General features: G+C 33.0%; 1 protein-coding gene across 10 annotated transcripts in view; it reads right to left on the bottom strand.

Annotated features, from left to right (window-relative positions):
* Positions 1 to 16,963, bottom strand: part of SEMA3A (semaphorin 3A) — a 515,603-nt gene that overhangs the window by 37,298 nt on the left and 461,342 nt on the right. For all 10 annotated transcript variants that reach the window (XM_063667662.1, XM_063667661.1, XM_054495890.2 and 7 more), the window contains 6 exons: positions 12,639 to 12,781; positions 9,576 to 9,690; positions 9,415 to 9,484; positions 5,775 to 5,919; positions 3,773 to 3,992; positions 385 to 476 (listed from right to left, as the gene is read on the bottom strand). In XM_063667662.1, the coding sequence (XP_063523732.1) occupies positions 385 to 476; positions 3,773 to 3,992; positions 5,775 to 5,919; positions 9,415 to 9,484; positions 9,576 to 9,690; positions 12,639 to 12,781 (785 nt within the window). The remainder of the gene's footprint in view (positions 1 to 384; positions 477 to 3,772; positions 3,993 to 5,774; positions 5,920 to 9,414; positions 9,485 to 9,575; positions 9,691 to 12,638; positions 12,782 to 16,963) is intronic.

The raw sequence follows: 16,963 nt of genomic DNA, 5'->3' as shown, positions 1-16,963 counted from the left end.
TCATTCTGAATATATTTCCTTTAGTACATTCATGGAAGTTACGTATCATTTCAGTTATACTATCATGTGTAAAATAGATTTTAGGAGTGGGGAAGAGTTTGTTCATTGAGGTAACTTACATAGATAATATAAAATGTAAATAATATATTTTATCATTGAGAAAACAAAATATGAGCCAAAAATATATTTCTTTACATCTTTAGATTTAACTAGCATTGAAAGTTTCAAGGTTTATTTTGACTAGTGTCTGGCTTTCTAATTGACAAGCTAATTAGAAGGGTATGTATGCTAGACTACTTGTCCATACCAAGTTCAGTGTGCAGCTGTCCTGGGGGAAAGACGTACAACTGAACTTGTTGACACTTGAAATTAAGCAGCACTCACCTGAAAAACTGTCATTTCTTCCAGCAGAACCTCTTCTAAATCATACCAAGTCTCCTTAGGAATTGAAACTACTTTAAGAACGGTCCCAACATCTTTGAAAGAAAGTGGGGAGAAGACTACAAGTTAAGTAGATATGAACAGAGTTTAGTGTTAATGAATGAAATATGTATTTGTCAGACAAAGAAACTTTGATATCAGTCTTCCTTTTAATTCATTTTTTGGTCAAAACACAAGTAAAATATATATTCAAATGCATTTCATGCAATTAGACAAAGTATAAAGGTAAACTATAAAGACAACCTTGGAATATAAAAGATTGAATTTTTAGAAATATATTTAGCCTTGAAGAAGATTTTATCATGAGACTGCATACATTTTTAAAAACATAATAATTATTACAGAGATTGCCTGGGTTGGATCAATTCTTTTCATTATTTCTAAAAATATCTCCTTAATTGCCTGGTGTCTCAGAAACAAAACCTAAAAATACTGTCAGTTTGTCATGACAGGTTCTTCCACTTTTATTACAAAATCAGGGTACTACTATGAAGACTAAATATAAATGAAAAATGCAAGGAATGTTGTCAAGCAAGGGAAGTAGTCAGAGCTTCAGAGCCCTGGCTGCTCTTCTTGTCATCTAAAAGTCTTTAGTACTTAGAAGTTCCTAATGATGGCTCAATGGCCATTATGTGATGAATGACAATAACCCAATCTCTCCAAGTAAACACCTAGGATTACTTATTACTGTGGTTTTAAAAAAATGCACACTTTGGTTAATCCATTTTAGAGCATTAAGGAAATTTAACATTCAGAAGCCAAAATCATAAAAATATTGAATACATTTTATAGAGATTTCAAACCTTACTTGTTTTTCTAATTTGCATTGTTAAAAGAGACAACTTGTTTTAATGACAAGAGTTGTCACTCTTACTCTAAGTTGGGCTTAAAAGTTATTAATTTTCCAGTATTACCGATATGTTCCTATTCCTTGATGGAATGAGGAACAGGAGCTTATTAAATTCAAAAATTTTACTCTTCAACCTTCTAGTTCTGACTAAACTTGATCAAATCTAGTTAACCTCAATTGGTTCCTTTTAATCAAGTTCAACAAAGTTATTGTGAAGAAAATCTTGTCAACAAAGAATAAATTATATAAGAAAAATAATTCATCGATAACTGTTTTTGGAGAACCAACATGATATGTTATATGAGATCAAGAAAGGTTGCTAATTTATCCCTTGTAAAGTTAAACCAAAAAAAGTACACTTTTAAGAAGATCCTTCTGTATTTACAGGACCTTAGACTACTCATAACACTAAAGATTAAAGGTAAATTAGGTTAATCTACTCAGTGCTTCTGATCCATGTCTCCTGTACCCAAACACAACTTTATCTCTTTTCCAGATCAAGTTTTACTGAGTAGTATTTCAAACAATTTCACACAAATTGAATCAGATTACTCAACTAGGATCAATATACTATGATGTGCAACTTAGTTAAAAGATAAATTTACTGTAATCAGTTTACTTTGCTGACAGATGACCCTGGTCTGTACTGACCGATAGCCATCCACATCATCAGACATTCAACACACTCATGAAATTGGTGCCTTTAAAGACAGATTGCGTCCAAGAGGAATTAAAAGCTCATGATTAAGTTTATTTGGTCAAATACCCAGAAACAAGCTTTGTCACTTTGACAGTGAGTGAGAGACTTCTCAATACATTTAAGCCAGAGGTGAAGAAAAAGGCAAGTGTGACATGACTGAACAAACTTAATTCCTCTGCAAAGAAATTCAATTATAATTTGATGTTAAATGATAAACTAATATTTATCCGAGAGAAATACTATTTCTTATATGTTCTAAGGATATTTATAACCAGAAATTGATACTTGCAATTCACTGACTTTTATGAAACCCTGGGTCTGCTTGGGATTCTTTTATTTGGTAGAGAAACTTTCTCACTCATAAAAGTAGACTTTAATATATTACTCAGAACCTGACACTGTTACACCTGATAACATAAGTATTTCACAATTTTGTTATAAAACTTTAAGTCTTTAAAGCAGTTACTATATGGTTGCCATTCTCCTGTAGTTAATGCAATTTTTTTTTCTGTTTCTCACTAAGGGAAAATAAATGTTATTATACAAGGTTTCAGTGGAGCACTCACTCTGTTTCCCATTGATTTATGTCAGTTAAGAGCGTTAATGGAGACTAGAAATTTATTACCTTGGAATCTGACCCTAAGTAGCAAGTATTAGATTTGTAACTGGGACTTTCAAAAATAATATTACTATTAAAAAGAGCTGGGAAAAAATAAAATAATATATCATAATAACAATGGAATTCATTCTGAAAATATACCTGAAAAAGTCTGTTTCTAATTATGGAATTAGTAAAAGTGAATTGTTAAATGTCCATAGACATGTGTCTAAGAATTACTTGAATCAATTATGTTGTTTTTCTAATGAATTTTTTTTCTTTTCATTGTATGAAAAAAACACTGAAAAAATTTTATTGCTAACATTTATTTACTAGATGATGTTCACCTTATTGTAATTTTAAAGTTCAGATAATTTTGCACTAATATTCTGGAACTATTATTGAATGTCTTGGGAATTTAAGGCAGGATTTGAGTAATATATCTTTGTTCTAAAAAGCCACTGGCCAGAAAAGTTACGATGCAATTATAAACACTGATTGCTTACCTAATCATTAGCTTTACCTGATTAGACTTATCTACTTGTCACAGAAAAGGGAATTTATTTTAAGTTAGTATGTCTCAATTTGTCAGAAAAGATAATAAATTTGTAATGGAAGAATATTCATGTTATTTAGTCATTTATTAAAGGTGAATTATACCTTGAAAGTAACTATAGAAACTGGCCTCAGTTCTTAGTATACATTTGATCCTTGAACAACATGGGTTTGAACTGTGTAGGTCCACTTATATACAAATTTTCATCTGCTCCTACCACCCTTGGGAGAGCAATGTCAACTCTTACTCTTCCTTCTCTTTAGCCTACTCAACAGGAAGACAAGGGTGATCCAGTTCCACTTAATGAACATTAAATATATTTTCTCTTCCCTATAATTTTCAGAACACTTCCTTTTCTCTAGCTTGTTTTATTGTAGGAATAGAATATCTAATACATATGGCATACAACATATGAAGCTAATCAACTGTTTATCTTATAGGTAAGGCTTCCAGTCAACAGTAGGCTATTAGTAGTTAAGTTTTGGGGAAATCAAAAGTTATATGTGGATTTTCAATTGCACAGAGGGTTGGCATCCCAACCCCTGAGATGTTCAAAGATCAACTTTACTTAATCAGTTAAACATAGTGTTCTGGAAAAAAGTTTACAGCTGAAATTAAAAAATTTACCTGTTCCGATAAACATAACATCATACTGTCCATCTTCTGCATCCACTCGGTCTACGACAATTTGTGTAAATTGATAATTTACATCTGTTTTGATCACTATCGGGCGATTGTTCATAGGAAACACTGGATTGTACATGGCTGGATGACTTCTTGCAAAGGTTATAACATCATCAGGAAGGTCCTTTGTAGAGTCAAAACCACCAAATGTTTTGCTGGGACACTATTAAGATCAAGAGAAGATTATCTTTTGATTAAAATCTAATAAACGTAATTATAAATTATATAATAACACATGGCCTCAATGGTTCTACTTAAAATAGTAGTGCAGGCCAGGTATGGTAGCTCACACCTCTAAACCTAGCACTTTGAGAGGCCGATGTGGGTAGATCACTTGAGGCCAGGAGTTCCAGACCACCCTGGGCCAACAAGGTGAAACCCCATCTCTACTAAAAATACAAAAATTAGCTGGGCGTGATGGTGCATGCCTGTAGTCCCAGCTACTTGGGTGGCTGAGGCAGGAGAATTGCTTGAACCTGGGAGGTGGAGTTTGCAGTGAACTGAGATCATGCCACTGCACTGCAGCCTAAGCAATAGAACAAGAATCTGTCTCAAAAATAAAATAAAGGAAAAGAGTAGTGCAATATATAGTATATATTTCCCAAATATATCTTAATTCTCAGTGAGATTTAGTTATGTCACTAATTCTTAGGCAAAATTACAAATGCATGTAATGAATTCAGTGAACTGGAGAAGTTTGGTGCCTCTATTAGTGCCACAAGCATGAGTGTTATTAGTAAAATAAGTGAAGTATTTGACATAATGAATGAATATACCACAACTAAATGCAATTAATCTTTGGATTAGAGACGCTCAGAATAATTTTATTGAATACATTTAATTTTTTACTATGGCATCATGCTAAAATACAAACTCTCTTTTCAAACTGAAAAACAAGATAAACTATTCTTTATTGTTTTGTTTCTAACATAATGCTAAAAAAGTACCATTGAGATACGTAATACATAAAATAATCCCAGAGTTAAGGAAAAGTGTTATTCAAAGTGTTCAGTAACCTGCATTGCACAAAAAGTGACCAATCAGAATGCACATCATGACCAAGCAGAAGAGATAATGGCCCCAGCAGCCAGAAAGATGCGTGGTTTTGCACTGGCATAACCTCACCTCTGGATGTAAACACTGTATGTAAGACAATACAACAAAAATGACAAATTAAGATTTCACCGTCTCCTTTCACTATATTTATTGATGCAGTGCAAGCATTTATAGAGTACAATATCTCCAATCTCTTGCTTTTAGTCTTACACTTAAATAATTTCTACCATTTAATGTAAAAGCTTGGGAGCTAAAATGTAATTATGAGGGACTCTTGATCTTATAAGAAGCTTAGAATGAGAAATCAATTGTCTTTGCCACTAGCTTGAAAAATATTAATAATTCATGAGAAACAAAATGAATGTGTTTTGAAATGGGAGGAGTATATATAAATACACATATATATGTCTATGTATGTGTATATACATACACAATAATACAATATAACAGTTAAGGAATGTAAGATTGTATTTCTTGTTTTGTATGTAAATTATAAAATTAAGGTTATAGAAATATCAAATGCTTATGTAAAAACCTGGAAGACACAATAAAATGTATTTTCATGAGATTGAAAATTATTTCTGCACTTCTCTACTACCATGTAAAAATAGTTTGCAAAAATTTAGAAGTATGTGATCAAAAATTAAAATAAGATTTAATAATTTTAGATTTATATCTTATACTGAATTTAAGCACTGACATCTGTAAAGAACATGTTTTTAAATGTGGGATTTCATTCAATCATGGAAAATCTTTGTCTTGCTTTAATTTGTAGTCTTCAAATCTTTTTTCTACATTACGGGATACATTTAATATCTGTAGCTGCATTGTTTTTTGACCTTTGACAGAAATATATTCATTTCATATTTTAAACTCCTAAGCTACTTACAGTTCCCGGCCGTGGATAGGGGACTCTTCCTTGATAAGGCACCCATTGATAGTTGGGTCCATCCCTGTGGGCATATGGACCAAGGAACACCCTTCTCACATCACTCATGCTATACATACACACGGCTGATCCCTTGAAAATGTTACTGAACAAGACAGCAAGAATAAAAACAGACATTCATCTTTATAAAATGGTAAGAGAAATATTGATACTGAGTTCTTACATTTTAGATATTATTTATTAAAATATGAACATAAATTCTTAGCAATAATGTTTGGGATTTTTCTAGTCACATGTATGCATTTAACAATACACAAAAGGACAAAAAATTGTGATTTCTTAAAAATAGAAGGCATAGCTGAAAATGGCTTTAGTACACAGAATATATGCCTTCATATGAAACATAGAGTACTAAGTTTTGATAGGAAAAACAAATACATATAAACTATAAATGAATATGTAATTTTAATATCATGGGGAAATTAAAAATGTTGATTAAGTCTCAAGCATTATTACTGAAACCAGGAAACTTTTAAATTAGCAAGAATTTTTAAGAACTCACTTTGTAGGCTGAAACTAGTACAAAAAATAGTGTCAAATGATGTGCCACATTATATTATTTTTAAATTCCCAGAAGTATTAGATCAAGTAGGAAGTCGATTCTTGTGAAGACACTTAAAATCAGCTTTCTAACACAGAAAATAATTACGTTAGTAGCTATTTCACTCAGTTAAAGTGGAGAATTACAGCAATTATATTCATCATTTCACTAAACAAAAATTTTGTTCGCTGAACAAAAAATCAGATAAACTGGAAGTAAGCCACTGAATTGCCACAATTTTCCATTTTATGGCCGGGCGCAGTGGCTCAAGCCTGTAATCCCAGCACTTTGGGAGGCCGAGGCGGGTGGATCACGAGGTCAGGAGATCAAGACCATCCTGGCTAACACGGTGAAACCCCGTCTCTACTAAAAATACAAAAAATTAGCCGGGCATGGTGGCGGGCGCCTGTAGTCCCAGCTACTCGGGAGGCTGAGGAAGGAGAATGGCGTGAGCCCGGGAGGCAGAGCATGCAGTGAGCTGAGATCGTGCCACTGCACGCCAGCCTGGGCGACAGAGCAAGACTCCGTCTAAAAAAAAAAAAAAAATTCCATTTTATTAGGCTTATAGAAATGTGGCTTGAGTAATGTATTTATACAAAGATATTAAACAGTTGTGCACATTTAAAATATGGAATGCTTATCTTTTAACCAAACTTTTCCCCTTGAAAATTACATATAAATCAGACCAAATGAACAACATGTGCTCGCAACAGTTTATTATTAGAAACTACTGCATATAGACAGCGTTTCATAGACTGCAACTTTCATGAGGGAAGAGACCATGCCTGGCTTCTTTTGGGCTACATCAATTACATATCACATGGCATTTCAGAGAGTAAACCTCAATAAATACTTATAGAATTTAATAACATTTTCATAGCAGAACAAATAGCAAATTAGTGCATACTTGATACATCACACTTTGTAATGTTTGGGTTATCTATCCCCTTTCCATTGTTCTTTACTTTGCTTATCTTTGATTAAGTCAGCTATCATCGAAATACTTAAGGAGTATGATATGTAGCTATTAAGACTCACTCACATACAAATATCCATTCTATTAACATAAAGAGGTGAAATTATTTTATCTCTAGCTCTCAAAAGGTGGTCCCTAGACAAACAACATGGGCATCACCTGGGTACTTGTTTGAACTGCATATTCTTAGGTCCCATTTAATTTCTATTGAGTCAGAAACTCTGGAGGCAATGCCTAGGAATCTGAATTTTATCATGCCCTCTAGGAGATTCTGATGCACACTCAAATTTGAGCCACTGCACTAAGCAATGAGGAAACGGAAGAAATGGATTCATATTTATCTGAGTCTCTCAAGTTCTATAGCTTAGTCATTCTGGTTTTATTTTTTCCAAAGGGAAGAAATACTATTTAGGTATGCAGAACTGCAAATAGTTTTAGGAATATGGATTTCTTAATTTTTATGTGACTTTTTAAAATTATTGAGTAAAAACAACCAAGCAATTTGTAATGGCTTTAATAGTTACGGAATAAAACAGTGTTGGACATTGCAGTTACTCATTTTCTTTGCTATCAAAGTTACTTGCAGTACTTTTCCTGACTTTTGATTTTAAATTATTTTTATTTTAACATTTCATACGTATCCCAATGCATATCCTTCTTTATATGTATGTAAATGTACATGTGTTTCTTTCAACAACCCCAGGTAATGTGAACTTTATACTGAATGTAATAGTCTGGAGGGAAATAATCTCTGCTTAATTGACAGCAAGAGACTTAGGGAGGATGAGAAATAGGAAAAGGAGAAGGATGAGGAAAGAGGGAAGGAGGCAAGAGGAAGAGAGAGAAAGAGAGGAAGTAGAAGGGGAAGGAAGAAGGTAAGGAGCCAGTGGAGAAAGAGCAGGAAAAGCAGGGCAGGGATAAAAGGACAAGGAAATTAAGTTTGAGTTTGACACTGGTTACAAAAAAAAAAAAAAACAACAAAAAAAAACCCAGTCATAATGCTATAATGCTGAAGGTTTTTGTTTGTTTTTATTATGTGCTGTAATGGTGAAGATTTTTGTTTGTTTTTATTATGTCTTTTTATGTGGTTATAATGTAACCCTAGTGCTGTAATGCTGAAGGTTTTTGTTTATTTTGTTTATGTCTTTTTACATGATTATTTTAAAATCTGGGTTACAAGGTAGATAATAAAAAACTAAATGGAGCCTCAGAAAAAAAAAAGTAGATTTTTTTACAAAGAGAATCTATTTATTGACTTAAAAAGCTTTAAAACTATTTACACTACGTAAAGTGTCTTCAATTGTTGTATTAATAACTTTTCACACAATCTTAGCTAAAAGGTTGAGAATTTTTTAAATTACCTAAAAGCAATTAAAACATTTCTTTTGTAAACAATCAACTTTCTCCAAACGTATACATTTCCAGTTTAGTTCTAGTTTTAAAGGTTTAAAGACCGCAGAAAAGTGTAGCAAATATCCTATCTGTGGAATAGACATACTGAGAAGAACCATGGACTGTTTTGACATTTCTAGATGTATTTTGTCCCCAGATTCCCATGCTAATCATCTGGTCAAAGATAGGACTTTCAGTGGAATTGCTGATGGGCTTTTCTCTCATCTCATTCATTAGCAATTGACTAAAGTGACAGAGATCAAGAGACAGAGAATTTTTTCCATTGTATTTTCTACAAATTTTAAATTAACTTTTCCATCCTTAATTTATATCCCTACAAACTCTTCCCAAAACTCAGACTTCCATCTCTATAATATTTTACATTATATTCCAAGGTTTAAAGTCAAAGATATGCATAAGATGACATGAACATTTCAAACTGTTTCACCATTACATATTCACATCATTACAATGATGACTTTTTCTAAAATTGATTTAAAAAACAAACATCTACGTAGATCATAACTTCTTTCAGTCACTCAAGAATACACAACAGCTCAAAGGTTAAAGCAACACTTGTCTTTCAAAAATATACTTTCACAAATTATGAGTACTTGGGATACCACCTAAATAACACGAAGTTTCTATAAGGTAGTTAAAAAGTTATTTACCTGGAAGTCGTAAACACTCCATATACAATTGGATTTTTAGGATCTTTAAAGTTCATTAGGAATACATCCTCTGTTTAAAAACAAAATTGGAGAAAGTTGCTTTTTTATGGAATGGCAAAGTCTGAACAAATATTCTCTATACATAAACACTAGCTTCTTACGCAGTTCATCAAAATGAGTGTCAATGCCATTTGGACCTGGCACTGAGCAAATCAGACGAGCTTTGAGGAACGTTGTCCATTTATTCACCAGACTTCTGTGCCCTCCAAAGTCATTCTGAAAGAAGGGAACACCAGTGTTAGGCACTGTTAATGAAAATGATAATTTAAAATATTTCTATTTTCTTCATATCTTCAGACAAACATAAAATACAGTTTCTCATGTTTTAGAAGTTCCTAATCATTTTAAACGACCAGATATAGGTAACTATCACTTATTGTTACATTTGTGGTCAAACCGTTCCCTCAAGCTTTTTTGACTTTTTAAGGGATATTTATTGTGAGTAGTCCCTTTATTTATTCAAGGGATTACTTATAAAGTCAATTCATGTTCATCTACAGATCAATGGATAAAGAAATTGTGGTCCATTTACACAATGGTCTACAATTCAGCCTTAAAAAAAAAGGAAATCAATTAGATAAGAGGAAAAAACAGTTTTTTCTTTGAGATATGTTGCACAATGTGGTATCATAAATAATAATGTATTATACATTTCAAAATCATAGTAAGAGAGTAAATTTCAAATGCTCTCACCACAAAAAATAAGTATTTGAGGTGATGGGTGTGTTAATTAGTTGATTTAATTATTCCACATTATATTCCTAAATCATAACATTGCTTTGTACTCATAAATTTATATAATCATAATTGTCAATTTACAGTTTAAAAACAAAAATCAAGAAGGAAATCTTGTCATTTGAGACAACATGAATAAACCGGGGGACATTATGTTAACAGAAATAAGACAAGCACAGAAAGACAAATACCACATGACCTCACTTATATGTGGAATATAAGAAGCTGAACTCACAGATGCAGAGAGTAGAATGGTGGTTACCAGGGGCTTTGGGGGAGGGATGAAGAGATTTTGTCCAAGATATAAAATTTCACTTAGGAGAAATGAGTTTAAGAGATCTATTGTACAACACCATGACTTTAATTAATAAAAATGAATTATATTATTGAAAATTGTGAAAAGAGTAGATTTTAAGTCTTCTCACCACAAAGGATTATAAATATGTGAGATCATGCATATTAATTAGCATGATCTAGCCATTTCACAATGCATGCACATTTTAAAACATCGTATTGTACACAGTAAATGTATACAATTTTTATTGTCTATTAAAATAAATGATAGACTCTTTAAAAATCACTTAACCTTCCTTTCTACTCTGCAATGAATGGATTCGTTTTGTTTTAGTATAATGCTCTCTCTCCTACCTACTATGCATTGAGATCTTACCTACATAGGCTGGTTCACAGCCAGTGCTTGTACACAGTAGGCATTCAGTGAATATTTAACGAATGGATGATAAATATATGCCCTAAATACCCATACAAAAAATAGATCTCAAACAAAAGCACGCTAGCCTCAAATATTTTATAAACTGAAGGAGTTGAAGCAATTTATATTTTACAAACAACACGTTGAGAAAATATTTGAATAACCGTTAATAAAGGAAACTCATTCCAGAGAAAACATTTTGAAAGTCTTCTCAACTTGAAGAAAACTGATTTAACCTAAGCATAGTAATAAATTCTGTTATTGAGGTATGTGTTTACTAGAAGCTATAGTTTTCAAAAATGATATTTATGTACATATATTGAAAGAACATGTTACTTTAAAGTAAAACTGATTTATATTTTATTTATATACTTTTAAACACCTTAAAGTTTTTTTTTAAGCCTTGAAAGTAGTGCTTTTAAATATGACATGTATTTTGTGGAGAAAAAAGTCTCATCTACTTCACATGCTATTTGTATGTTTTCAAGTATTGAAAACTTTTAATTTTTCAGTAATTGAATATACTAGAGATAATAATTAGATCATATTGGGGTAACAGGTCACACATAGAAAGAAACAGATTTTTTAAATTTCAGGATGCTTTCTTCAAAAGATAGAATTCAATTTTAAGACAGTCATTGAATGTGGCCTTATGATTTTCTTTATTTGAAGGGTGCTTTAATATATACTAACAGTTAACTTTTTCATAGTGCAGGAATACTGCACTATGCACCGTAGAGGGAAACAAATGGAACTATTATATTTTCACACTGATGATACTAATTAATCTATAAGTGTTTATTGAGCAATTTTTATTCTATGTATCTAACAGTATAATGCAATATTACATTTGACATTATGCCACACAATAAGTGAAGTACCTCAGATAGGTAAAGCTCACAGCTTCAAAACTGTTTTTGTGTGGGTGTTTGTGTGTGTGTGTGTATATGTTTACATAGGATGCTACAATCAGTTTGTAAAAACGAGCTTTCATGTTTTTCTCTCTTAAATGAATACTTCACATCTTCCAACAACAAATATTTATTCAAAACTTACAAGGTAGGCAGGGTGCAGTGGTTCACGCCTGTAATCCCAGCACTTTAGGAGGCCGAGGGGGGCTGATCACCTGAGATCAGGAGTTCAAGACCAGCCTGGCCAACATGGTGAAACCCTGTCTCTACTAAAAATACAAAACTTAGCTAGGCATGAAGGCAGGTGCCTGTAATCCCAGCTACTTGGGAGGCTGAAGTGGGAGAATCACTTGAACCAGGGATGCGGAGTTTGCAGTGAGCTGAGATTGCATCACTGCACTCCAGCCTAGGGGACAGAGCAAGACTCTGTCTCAAAACAAAACAAAACAAAACCAAAACTAAAAAACTTACAAGGTAGAGAAAACTGTGCTAGGACTGAAAAAACATAAATTATCTTCTCCCAGATAAAATAAAATTATTTTGTTACTCTAGAATTTCAAACAGATATTATGTAATGTAATTGTGAAATAATGCCAGTTACCTCACAACCTGTACCTGCATATTTGACTGCGAAGAGTTACTCATAACCAACTATAATATTCAATCATTATTTACCATTTATTTGTTATATCAGTCAAGCTTTAGCCATAATTTTTATTGTATATGCGCACAGGTAGAAAATTTTAAAAAGCAAAGCTGTTATGGGAAAATGACATCCTTCTCAGTTTTTTTTTTCTTTACCTCACCTTGCATATCTGACCTATTCTAGCGTGAGTAGCTTTTCCAGAGTGTTCTCCATCTATTGCATTTTCACGGAAGAAAAAGTATACTTTGTCATCTTCAGGATTGTCACTCTCTGAGATGAGGTGGGCACTAATGAACTTTGGATCTGAGAGACAAATTATAGCATATATATTAATTCACAGCTTAATAAATAATACCATTCTGAACAGTCCATTTTTACTTTTTCTTAACTCTTAATTGATATATTTCAAGAAACGTATCTTTCGTTTGTTCATTTTGTAGGTACATATTAACTGTTCTTTATGCATTTTAAAGTATCTTACAAAATACCTTATATCTCTAGAAAAATGTATTTATTTTGTTCTGAAGGTTAGGAGTAGGTGCAGAAAGAAATCTTCAGGGTGATCATACATTGCAGACGCGTTACTGGATATTAAAATATTTTGCAAACTATAAGTACTATCAAATATTACTTATTGCTGTCACCATTGTTATTCTTTCTTTTAAGCATAAGAATTTAAATCAAAATACTAATTGGTCTATTTCAGTTTTCAGCAAAGACTGGGTGGGAAGGGAAAAGTGAAATCCATATAAAACAAAATAAATTCTCCCCTGTCATTCCCCTTTCCTGTAAATGGCAGTGTCATTCCACTAGATACACAGGAAAAAATCCTGGCCACCCTTGAATTCTCCCTTTCTCTCATACCCAACATTCTATCTATCAGCATATCCCTACGTATCACCATTTCTTACCACATTCTTCAATATCACCTTCCTTCAGGAATGTATTGCCAATCTGAATTATTACAATAGATTCCTAAATAGTTTCTTAGTTTCTACCTTACCAACCCTTGTCTGCACACGACAGCCAGAATGAACTTCTGCTCTATCACTCCTTCTCCAAACTCTCCAATATCTTAATTGGATTTATTGTCTGGTATGATACATCTCCCAAACTATTTATTGATTAATCTATCCATTTATCTATCTAATCTTCCTTTGCTTATTGTCTGTCTCCACTGCCACCCCAATGAAATATACATTCCATGAGAATAAGGATTTGTCGTATTTTTTTTTTGATTCGGTGAACCTAGAGCTTAAAACTTGATAGGCAGTCATGGATATCTGTGCAATGAGAAAAGAAAAGAAAAATGGTGAGGGGAGGGGACTGTCTAGGTTATACAGAATGTATATCAGCAATATTTAGAACTCCACTTCAAAAAGTACTTTTGAATGTTCTTGGGTTGATATGCCTGTGCCTCACAAACTATATAAAATATGTAATAGCTTCATAGCTTTAAGATGCTATGTGCAATGAAGCTAAGTGTACCTCACTGAAGGCACTTAGGATACTGCAGACATTTATATTCTTACAATAATCTACCTTTATCCTTTAGTGTATTATTTTATCCAGGTAACAAGGAAATATACACGTACAGGTCAACACCATTCTTAAGAGACCAGGAAGAGATCAGAACTTGAAACTAGCTTTATCTACATGTAATCCAAGTTATTTAGTCCTGATCTTTACACCTGTGAATAATCATCATTATCATGTGTCCTATGCTTGTAACCTTTTAACATTTGCTCTGGGACCATACATTCAAGTATATTTCACAAGGCCACACTTTACTATCCTTTTTAGGGAAATTATACAGATTCTGGAAATAACATGAAACATATGAAATATTACCTGTTCATATTTAAAGCTCAGTGTGCCAGTGAATAAGAATAGGAGAATAATAGTTTTAAAGTAGAATTGCTTAGCACCAGCTTTTTTAAAAGATCCATACAATAATACAATACTCTAACCTGGATAACTGTTGCAAAGCTTTCTTTTGTTCAAAAATTTCTACTTGTTCATATTCATACATATATATTATATATGTAAATATGCATATATAATGAGGAGTATGTATTCTCATGATGGATGGTGAGCAGAATAATTAATGTGACATGTTAGGAATTACTGTCACAAACTAAAGAATTACTATCACATTGGTAAAGTTAGGCTCCAGAAATATGTGTGTGTGTTTGTGTGTGAGCACATATGTAACAGAAACCTGGCTGGGCGCAGCGGCTCACGCCTGTAATCCCTGCACTTTGGGAGGCCGAGGCGGGTGGATCACAAAATCAGGAGATCCAGACCATCCTGGCTAACACAGTGAAACCCCGTCTCTACTAAAAATACAAAAAATTAGCCGAGCGTGGTGGCAGGCGCCTGTAGTCCCAGCTACTTGGGAGGCTGAGGCAGGAGAATAGCATGAAACTGGGAGGCAGAACTTGCAGTGAGCCGAGATCGCGCCACTGCAGTCCAGCCTGGGCAACAGAGCAAGACTCCGTCTCAAAAAAAAAAAAAAAAAAGAAAAAGAAACCTGTGTGTGCAGTGATTTAATTTAGTCACTTGTAGCTTCTGTGTCCTTTAACAAGACTCTTCCCTCTCTGAGCTCAGATGCATAATTTTCAAATTATGTTTATTTCAAATCGAGTTACTTCAAACTGAGACCTATTCAGCTTGTCTGTCATAAATAGTTCATATAAAAACAAATATTTTAAGCCTAAGACATGTGAAACAAACTTGTAAAATGTTAACAAATATACTATATTAACATCATTATGATGATACTGAAAGGAAGCCTCCACCACATGGTAAGTTTGAGGATATTATAATCCAACTGCAGAATAAAAATGAAAACAATCATACATTCTTCTGCTTTAATACTGGAACAATGGAGGGAGAAGTTGGTCTACTATTACCTCCCAAATTAGTGTAGTTGTTCATACAAACACTTGAATAACTTAAAGAACTCTAAGTAATTAAATTCAGTTGCCTGTTATTAGATCACAAATATGTGCAAGACGCCATGTAGAAAAGAGTATCCATAATATACAATCCTTGTTCTCAGAAAGCCACAGTCTAACAAAAGCAATGTTAAAAGCATGAAAATGACAACAAAGAAAACAATATTTTACATGTATAGATTCTTATGTTCTCTTGGTGTTTCGGCATGAGTGAAGGTGTCATTGAGCACTGCACTGACCTCTCTAAAATATGTGAGGATAATTATTATCTTACAAATGTGGACTCTAGTGGGAAATAACTCAATCAAATTATCAAGTATATTCATTGCTGAAAAAACCTTCAATTTTAGTGTCTTCTTCAATATATGTTAACTACAGATGTGGGGATTTTTGCATGTGAATTAACAATCTCATCTAGTTTCAGGTACAGCCAAAAAATAGAAGTATACACAGAAAATGAAAACCAAATTCATTAACACAGAAAATGAGAATATCCAAGAAAAACACTGTCAATTTAACACAACTTGTGTTCAAGAAATTTAGGTTATATCTCAGACTTGAAAAACAATCATTCCCATTTCCAAATAAAACAGGCCTTGATTTTAGCTGATCTCTTCCAACAATTTAAAATGAGCCATTCTTCTAATGTTTCACATTTAGAAAATCTGCTTTTTGGTCAAAACCTCTGCTCACCACACATTTTCTACTTCTTCAGTCCCACAAACATTGCCTTCCCCTTCCTTGTTATGTTTTGTCCTCTTAGCCCTCTCTCTTATTCTCTAAGTGTATTCATCCCCTCACTGATGAATCACCTCTTTATTCAATCCGAACCTTCAAATCAGTCATTCCAATTGTCTTCCCTATTATCTAGGATTTCTTGGCTGCTGGAATCTCCACTGTACCAGCTTTATAAATCCCCAGATTTTTTTCCCTTTGTCCTACACTTAAGCAAGGGTTTAAAACCCCATGTACTCATAGTAAATATATCTGCTATAAATTGAAGCTATTTTTCCTAAACAAGAACCCTAGTGTTGCTAAGAAATTGTTTTATTTTCTTCTAAGATCACTACAGATTATCAACAACTGTTTTAAAGCATCCTGCTCTTCCTCAAATCGACAAATATACATCTTTAATTTATTTTCTAAAGATGGTGTTGTTACCTGCTGTACTGATAGGACCAAAGCCATTTAGTAATAATTCCCTCCTTTTCCTTCCTTCACCTCCGAATTTCTCTTCCTTTCAGGGAAGAATGATCTTTTCTCATTTTTAAATCTAAGATCTCTCACTATGTGGTCTCAATCCAATATTCTACAAACTATTGCTCAAATAACTTTATTCTTCATGCAATCACTTACCATCTATATTTTCATTTATAAAATAAGTGTTAAGCACCTACTGTATACTCTGAATTGTGGAAGATTAGGGCATATTAAGGTAAAATGTTTTTTGTCTACATTGTAGTTATTATCTTCAAGGGAATTCTGATAATTAGACTGAACAATTATTAAACTGCACAGAAAGAAC

The sequence above is a fragment of the Pongo pygmaeus genome, chromosome 6 (genome assembly GCF_028885625.2).
Source record: "Pongo pygmaeus isolate AG05252 chromosome 6, NHGRI_mPonPyg2-v2.0_pri, whole genome shotgun sequence".
Lineage (NCBI taxonomy): Eukaryota > Metazoa > Chordata > Mammalia > Primates > Hominidae > Pongo > Pongo pygmaeus.
This window is presented reverse-complemented; position numbering and strand designations above follow the sequence as displayed.